This window comes from Diospyros lotus, chromosome 6 (assembly GCF_014633365.1).
Source record: "Diospyros lotus cultivar Yz01 chromosome 6, ASM1463336v1, whole genome shotgun sequence".
Classification (NCBI taxonomy): domain Eukaryota; kingdom Viridiplantae; phylum Streptophyta; class Magnoliopsida; order Ericales; family Ebenaceae; genus Diospyros; species Diospyros lotus.
In genome coordinates, this window is record NC_068343.1 from 14,144,348 (window position 1) to 14,153,521 (window position 9,174).

Here is a 9,174-nt window from a genome sequence, read left to right on the forward strand (position 1 = left end):
GTGGAAGATATATTGATGTCTTTTCTTGTTTTGGGGTTGTCATTTTTATTTAGCTATATCTGTCATAGGAAGAGAAACAGCATTGTCAATTAGACACACATTAACACGAAATTTCATATCATGGACGATCCATTTTCTTCATGACATGGATGCTCTGTTCGTTCTTTTTTATACCAACACTTAAACTACACATGCATTTGAGATACTATTAGATAAGTGTTTGATGTGCTACCTGGTTTATCTAAGTTTTTTGTTTTTATTTTATTTATTTATGTAATTAATTTGGAGATTCAAGATTTGATTGCAATGATTGGTTATGGGATTCAAGCCTTGATAAAAAACAAAAATTAGCTATTCTGTAATTCTTTTCTAAAAATCAGGAACTCAATCTCTATATTTCTGGTTTTTTCTTTTTGTTTGGGGGGGGGGGGGGCAGGGGGAGAAATTTGAGGAAAAACAAGGCAATTTTGGGATATCATGTGGATCCTATCTTGGACATTCAGTAATCATGTTGATGATTAATTTGACTCTTCAGATGGCTTAGAGGGCCTGCTAGTTCCATTCTTTAAGTTTTATTAAGTTTTAATAGAGTTAAAAAGGTGTTTTTGGTGTTCCTCAACTTGCTGAATTGTGGGGTCTTGGTGTCAGTCATGTGTGTTCATGCATGTCATACTTTTGTTCTAGGATGTTATATGCTTTTTAGTAGGTGCAAAATGTTCTAGATAGTTAAAAGATCATATTCCCTATTCGGGATTTCAGTTCACATAGGGACAGATTTATAAAAACTTAAAATATCTACGCAATGGTATTACTTAAAGAGTTGGCATATGCCCATTAGCTTTGGGGGAAAAAATTGAGTTGGCAAATGAGAATTTGAAATTCTGTTTGTGTCTGCTTACCTAATTATTCTAATAGAATGAAGCGTTTCAGAATCAAGCTACAACGACACATCAAGCTTATTCCCAGTAGGTGTGGTCAATTACATAGTTCTTAACTCTATTCATCTCTATCCATGACTATATCTATTAGAGTTTTTCCCCACATTTTTCTAGGTCTTCCTGTGAGGGCGAGCATTGATAGCAATGATAATGATGCTTTTATTTTTTTGGTGACTAGAAAGTCATGGGTTTGAGTTGTTTATGGAAACAGCCTCTTTGCAAAGCGAGGGTAAGGTTTGTATGAAAACGATCTCCTCTGACCCTTGCACCTCCTGTGGGGTGGGTGGGTTGTTTTCTATGGATACCCTTTCTCTTGTTCTTCCTATGCATCTTTCTTTTTTCATATAACCAAACCCTTTTGCGTCTGGCACATCTTATTGGTGCCACTTTGGCTTTATTATGGATAATATCATTTAAGATTCTGTCTTTTATTGAATGGCTGCACTTCCACCTCAACACCCTTATCTTTGTATAATTCTCTTTATACAATGGTAGAAGTTACCAAATCCACTATGAAACTCATTGCAGGCAGCTTTATATGGGAGTGCTTGAAGGTGTTGTACATTTTTATGCCTATCTTGTGTTGAACATGCATGCACAATCGGTTTATACCTTAGAGGATCATCTGAAAGGGAAGGTAGATCTCTGCAGTAAATAGCAAAAATATATCCCGACAAATTTAAGACTGCTGGTTTATGCTCTATACATTTAGCAAGTTATGTTTGCCTAAAGTCTGAAAAACCTTCAAATGTTAATTTGGCCAAAATTCTTGAAGGTGCTTGTACTTGAATGCTGCCAGCTGATATTCCCTTGAAAATGACCAACTTTTATTGAAGTTGTAGCTCATTTTTTTCACGTTGATTCTCTCATCGGTTATTCTAGTAATAATGGGGATAGACCCTGGAATATAGTTATTTTCTAGGTTAGTCTCTTGCACGTCCCGGATTGACTATAAGTCTTCATGTCTATAGCTTGAATCCCTCACAGACTAGTAAGCACTTTCTTGAAATTTAAATTTTCCAGTGGGTCCCTTCTTCGCTTTCTTCATGTTGTCCCTTTGGACTTGGACATTTGACCATGAATTTGTGAAATCAAGTCTTATCTAGGTGTGTTGTGGTCTTCAGATCTAAATAATCAATCAATGCGTGAATGTTATTGTGACCTTATCTTGGTTTTTTATTCTTGATAGAGGCTGACCCAGTTGCAAAATGTGTTCAATCATTGATTAATTGACCATACATGCTCTATGCACAGTTATCTACTTTCGTTTACTACAGTAGCATGCATACCAAGGTCCATTATTGTTTTCTATTGGATCAATGATGATGCCATTTTTGTTTCTGCTTTGTTTTGTTTTAATGAATTGGTCCATTATTGTTTTCTATTGGATTGATGATGATGCCATTTTTGTTTCTGCTTTGTTTTGTTTTAATGACTTGGTTGGCACTTCAATATTATAAAGCCTAATTCATATGATACTGTGGTTGATCAGCAGAAGTGATTTAACTTTGTTCACAGGATTTATGTTTACTTTTCCCTTCTATACTTATATCATACAGACTTGTGGAGGAGGCTGATTTTAAGTCCACCAGAGACTTGTTTGGTGGGAGAGGTGACGAGAAGACCCTTGATAATTTTATTCCCAAATCTGAAAGTGACTTTTTAGAATATGCAGAACTCATTTCTCATAAACTTCGCCCATATGAGGTTTGTTGATTCCTTTTTCTTTCTTTTTGGTGTCTCTTGATGATAAGTGGTATCTGATTTGTCTGTTGTTCATTTATTCAATGCAGAAAAGATTCCATTACATTCAATTGCTCAAAGATGTAATAAGATTGTCAATGATGTCTCTGAAAGCAGCAGATGCAAAGGAGGTTGCGTCTTCTGTCACTGCTATAGCAAATGAAAAACTAAGAGCGGAGAAGGAAGCCAATGCTGGTAAAAAGAAGACAGGTAATTTTCTTTTCCTATTTCTTTGAATCTATTTTATTTGTTTGGGCTTCTCTTTCTCTCTCTCTGCGTTGTCCATAGGAGTGGACATCATGCATGCTGGGCTAGATTCAGGCCTGGCATAGCCTATGTATTATGACTTCTTTAAACCGAGTTTGGCTAAGGATTGGGTCTAATCGTAGTTATCCTAGCCAACCCAACTGAAAAAAAGGTTCTAAGCCAGCCATGTAGTCCAGAATTTATTCAATAATCATTTTAACCTCTTTTTGTTTTTTTTTTCTTTTAATTGAAATCTTGAAATTTCTATATCTTTATTTCAAGAATGTTTTCTCCGATACTTACAACCCATGAGGAAGAGAATAATATATAGGCTAAGGGAAGAACAAGATTAACAAAGTTACCAAATCTCTAATCTAGGAAACAATTTGAAAGTAGAATCAACTATGAAAGGAAACAATATAAAAGAAATATTTGGAAATCTCCTTTGATTTGAGCTTGATACTATCAATCTTCCAACACTCCCTCTAAAGCTGGTGAATAGATGTCTATCATTCCCAACTTGCTAACATTTGCTTCAAAGTTTGGCCTTGACAGGGCTTTTGTAAGAATATTAGCTTCTTGTCGTTTTGTTGGAATGTAGTGCCAGGTGAATGTCCCACTGGCGATTTCTAATTTGATAAAGTTTATGTTGATCCTCACATACTTCATCTTGTCATGTTGAATAGGGTTATGGATTATGCTTATGACAAATTTACTTTCAGTGTATAGTTTCATAGGCTCTTCCATTGGATTAGATAGATCTTGTAGCAATCTACTAATCCAAATTAGTTCACACATCCCTTGAGCTATTGCCTTGTATTCAGCTTTGGCACTACTTCTTGCAACTACTGTTTGTTTGCTTTTCCAAGTTACCACATTTTCCCATACTCTTGTGCAATACCTAGTAGCAGACTTTGTCTTCAATTGAACCTGCCTAGTTTGCATCTGTGTAGCACTCAACATCTCTTGGTCATTTTTCTTGAATAGTAAACCCTTTTCTAGAGTACCCTTTAGGTAGCAAAGAATTTGACTCACTGCTTCGAAATGCCTCTTAGTGGGAGCATGTATGAATTGACTCACCATATTGACGCTATAAACAATATCAGGCCTGATGAGCGATAAATAAATTGGTTTCCTCTCAAGATTTTGATATCTCTCTATTTCAATTGGTGGATTCTCTCCAGTAATTTTATACTTCCAATTTCGGTCTAGGGGTGTTCCTCAAGTTTGCATTCTAGTTTCCTAGTTTCCCTGTCTCCTTTAGTAGATCCAAGGTGTACTCCCTTTGGGAAATAAAATTGCTCTTTTTACTCTAGCAATTTCTATCCCAAGAAAATATTGTAGGTGTCCGAGGTCTTTTACTTTGAATTTTGCCTACAACTGATCTTTGAGCCTGACAATTTCTTATGTGTCATCCCCAATAACTGCCATATCATCTATAGACAATAAGAATAGTCCATTTCTCATCTTTAGACTTTTTTACAAAGAGAGTATGGTTCGTCTGACTCTATGTGTGACCGAACTGTTTCATAGCTGTACTGAATCGAGTAAACCACCTTCTGGGAGATTTTTAGTCCATTGCACACCATGCCTGCTCTATTCTCTTCAAACCCAGGAGGGAGTCTCATATATACTTTTTCTTCCAAGTTTCCATTCAAAAATGCATTCTTTACATCCGTCTAGTGTAAATCCGAATCCAGATTGCCAGCGAGAGATAAGGACTCTAATAGAGTTCAACTTGGCAACTAGAGCAAATGTTTCTTCATAATCTATACCATAGGTCTAAGTATGCCCCTAAGTAACCAGTCTTGCCTTGTATCTGTTTATGTGTCCACCAGCATTCAATTTTGTGGTGAAGATCCACTTACATCCCACGGCCTTCTTTCCATTAGAAGTGGAACAATATCCCAAGTCTTGTTCCCATTCAGAGCTGCCATTTCCTCCATTATAGCTGTCTTCCACTTCTGATCTTGAAGGGCTTCATGAACATTGTTAGGAATCTTTACATGATCTAGGCTTGAAGTGAATGCCCTGAATTTTGAGGGGAGTTTAGAGTAAGTGAGATGGCTGGATATGGGATACTGACTTCAATACCTTATTCTTTTTCTTAGGGCAATAGGCATGTCAAGATCATCTACTATACATTTACCTTCTCCAAGATGTGTGTCTTCCACTGGATTTGGCTTCAGGTTTGGTGGTATGCTTTGCCGAGGAACTCGTGGTCTCCTAGAATAGACTATCAGCTCCTCTTGAGATGATTTTCCAACTTCTCCCCCTTGACTAGTCACTCTAGGATTAGATTCAAATTGTTGGATAGAGAGGTCCTGGGATGTGAGATTAGGTAGTGGAAGAGAACTTGGAAAGGAGATAGACGGATCCCGATGTTGATCTTTGACTGAGGTCTCCTCATGAAGAGAAGCATTGGGGAAGAAGGGTTGAATTTCTAGAAATGTGGTATCATAGGAAATGTAGAAGTGTCTGGACGTAGGGTAGTAGCACTTGCACCCTTTTTGAGTAGGAGAGTAGCTGAGTAAGATGCATTTATAAGCCTTGGAATCGAGTTTTTCGCGAGTAGAATTGAGATTATGAACAAAGACCGTACACTTGAATATTTTGGGTAGAAGGGAATCAGGGAGCCGGACTGAAGGAAACTCTTGGCTTCAACAATGAAGAGGAGGTAGAAATTGACGGGTTTTTAAAGGAATACGATTGATAAGATAGGTAGCAGTGAGCATAGCTTTCCCCAAAAAATAATTTGGAACATTGGAAGTGAACATGAGGGAGCGAGCAACTTTCGGAATATGGCGATTTTTCTGCTCGGCAATACTATTTTGTTGAGGAGAATAGGGACATGAGCTCTGATGAAGGATGCCATGTTCAGTAAGATAGGCATTTAATTCGTGGGTGAAGTACTCCTTCCCATTGTCAGAATGAAGAATCTGAATAGAAATAGATGACTGAAACAAATTGGCAACAAGTTAATGGAATTGCTTGAAAATGGTACTGGCTCAGATTTTTCTTCAAGGAGATAAGTTCAACGCACACGGGTATGGTCATCTATAAAAGTAAGTAAGGAACCAACGAGCCTTAGTAATGTTGGCCACATGAGCGGGCCCCTAAATGTCACTGTGAATAAGATGAAAGGGTTTGGAGACATGGTAAGAATGGGAGGGATGAGGTTTGTGAGCGTGTTTAGCAAGAATATAGTGCTCACAAGTGAAAGAAGAGACATCTTTATTGAGAAATAAATCCGAGTACAAGTACTTCAAATAAGTAAAGCTGGGATAACCAAGACGATTATGCCAAAGGAACACATTTGAATAAAAAACACTGGACAAAGAAAGTTTCTTGAATGGACCTGATCTCGAAGGAGAAGCAGTGAAATAGTAGAGGCCACTTCGTTCCTTAGCATTACCAATCATCGTCCCCGTAGACAAATCTTGAAATTCACAATGAGTCGAAAAAAAAGTTACTGCACAGTTTTGATCCTTAGTTAGCTTGCTGGAGAAATGGGATTATATTGTAAATTTGGTACGTGCAGGACAGACTTGAGTTTAAGCCCAAACAAATTTAGATTCCCAATACTAGCAACAACCAAAGAACTCCCATCAGCCACAGTAATTCTTACATCCCCATTACACAAACGATATGAAGAGAAAAATGTGGATGACCCAGTCATGTGGTCAGAGGCCCCTGAATCGACAATCCATTCACTGTTAGAGACCTGTTTTGACAAGAAGGATGAGTGAGAATTACATTTTTGTGCGACATTGGCAGCAGAGGTAGTAGGAGCAGGGGATTCAGATTGGGACTGTGTTAGCAGGTTCTTTAATAGTTCCATCTGTTCATCAATGAATGGGGCGGCAACCGGTTTCTTTGGGTCTGAAGTAGATTCTGCCATGAGACCAAACTGGGTTTTCATTCAGTGGTGGTTTGTTGGCCTAAACAACTTGGTTGTGGTGGTGGCTGGCAGTGATGGTGTCTGACAGTGGTGACCAAGACCTGTTTCGATTTCTGAAGCAACAGGAATGATTGCTTCGAAATCGAGATTTGACAGTGGCTGGCTTGGCTGCACTAGCAATGGAGATCGTGACGTTGGCTATCTGAACCTGGTGTCGGCAGCGGTTGAGTTCAACTGGAATGGCGGAGGCAATAGCCACATCGGTTGTCGTCAATGGCGGCTGGGCTCGAATGGGACAGCGATGGTGACGGTGACGATGACGACCGAGTTGGTTCCTGTCGATGGCGGCTGGGCTTGATTGTGGACCTGGCTGATGAGAGGGATCATAACCTGGGGGGGATAGGGGGGCGGCGGCTAGGGTTTGCTGCCTTGCTTTGATACCATGAAATCTTGAAATTTCTATATCTTTATTTCAAGAGTGTTTTGACGGATACTTACAACCCATGGGGAAGAGAATAATATATAGGCTAAGGGAAGATTAAGAAAGTTACCACATCTCTAATCTAGGAAACAATTTGAAAGTAGAATGAACTATGAAAGGAAAACAATATAAAAGAAATATTTGGAAATCTCCTCCGATTTTAGCTTGATACTACCGATATTTCAACATAATTCAACATCAATGTTCAAATCTCATTAGAAAAAAAAAAAACTCTCACATTTTTGTAATATATAACTAGATAATACTAAAAGAGGTTAAATATAACAGAAAAAATGTTTGTACGTCACTTATTAAAATATAAAATTAATGGATGGGGCAGGGGCAGGGGCAGGGGCAGACTTTTACAACTTATCCCGAACTCATGTAATTAGTGCAGTCCGGCTTAATTTTTTCCCCATGTCTTGCCATACAACATTATATATTTCTCAAAGTCATAGCGAACATTGATGGACTGTGTGGGCTATCAGTTATAGCTGCCTGGCTGTATTCACAGATCTGTTATATGCTACTGTCATCAAGTAACGCTCTTTTGTAAAAAGACTCTTGGAGAATTCTCCATTTTCTTTGTATAGTTATTCAAAATTTTGTTGAAGTTCTATTTTTTTCAAAAAGAAAAAAGGAGGAAAAAATGTATAATTTCCGGCATCACCTGTATATAGTGAACAATCAAAGTTCTGCCCGAGGTAACATAAGATTGCTCATGTGCTTGTGCTATATTTGATATGTGATTCCTGCTCATGTGCTTGTGCGATATTTGATATGTGATTCTTGCTCATTTTCAACAAATTAATCTTGGGTTGCTCATTATGTATTATATATAGTAAGAATGAAGGCTAAACTTACTCATATTGGGTTATCAATTGGTCCTCACCTGCAGGTGGGAAGAAGAAACAACTCCTTGTTGATAAGCCAGACGATGATGTGGTAGTTGATGGTTATGATGGTTATGACGACTTTGATTTTATGTGAGTCCTTTTGGTGTCTCTGGATTTCTCCCCCAAAGAAATCTAGGATCCAGTTAAAATTGTTCCCAGTAGTGGTGAGTGGTGACAATCGACCGGCATTTTCTGCTTCAAACCCCTGAAATTTGAATGTGTTGAACTTGCAGTAACGTTGAATAAAAAGGCTTCTGAAATTTGACTTGTGTACTTTTTTTTGGATTCCCCCCCCCCCCCCCCCCCCCCCCTCTGATAATTGCTGGTTTCAAATGGTTTGTTACAGGCCAAGACCATTTGTTGTGTGGAAGAATAGGACAGCAATAACATGTTAAATCTTAATTTCATGAGGTGGGGAGGTTATAAAAATTTTGGTTCGTCATTCATCTCCATTTGTAATAATTTTTGCAGTGTAGTCATTATAATGCATATTACTTATATTTCAGGTGTCTTATCATTGTTAACTATCTTCAATTATGCTCTTTATTTTACTCTTTATTATATTATAAATAATAAATTTTCTATTCTCTTTTTACCTAAAAAATTATGTTTACTCTCATCACACTTCTTATTCTACCGTTTATTTGATTATTTATTTTATTTATTTATTAATAAATTTTAATTTTAATTATTTTTATCTTATCTACAATTTTTATTATTATAAAAATTTAATATTTATTTTTAAATTTAATAGTAAATATTATTGTATTAAATTTTAATATTAAAATCAAATTCTAAATAGGAAAAAGCATAAAAAGGCAATAAAGGCAGACTAAACAAACCCAAATCAAATTTAGCAAAGACGGATCAAACAAAGACATAGCAGGTGATGAAAAATTAAAAAAGAAAGTAATTGCAAAAATTGAAAAAAAAAAAAAAAAAAGAAGAATCTCTGTTGTGATTGATCAG

At 37.1% G+C, this 9,174-nt stretch overlaps 1 protein-coding gene across 3 annotated transcripts in view; it reads left to right on the forward strand.

Moving 5' to 3' along the window:
- LOC127803533 (uncharacterized) overlaps positions 1–8,481 on the forward strand; it is a 31,967-nt gene extending 23,486 nt beyond the window's left edge. For 2 of the 3 annotated variants that reach the window (XM_052339814.1, XM_052339816.1), the window contains 4 exons: positions 1,467–1,575; positions 2,457–2,645; positions 2,732–2,891; positions 8,208–8,481. In XM_052339814.1, coding sequence (XP_052195774.1) covers positions 1,467–1,575; positions 2,457–2,645; positions 2,732–2,891; positions 8,208–8,299 — 550 coding nt within the window. In that variant the 3' untranslated portion in view covers positions 8,300–8,481. The remainder of the gene's footprint in view (positions 1–1,466; positions 1,576–2,456; positions 2,646–2,731; positions 2,892–8,207) is intronic. The other variant, XM_052339815.1, reaches the window with a different exon arrangement.
- Positions 8,482–9,174: the final 693 nt, after the last annotated feature.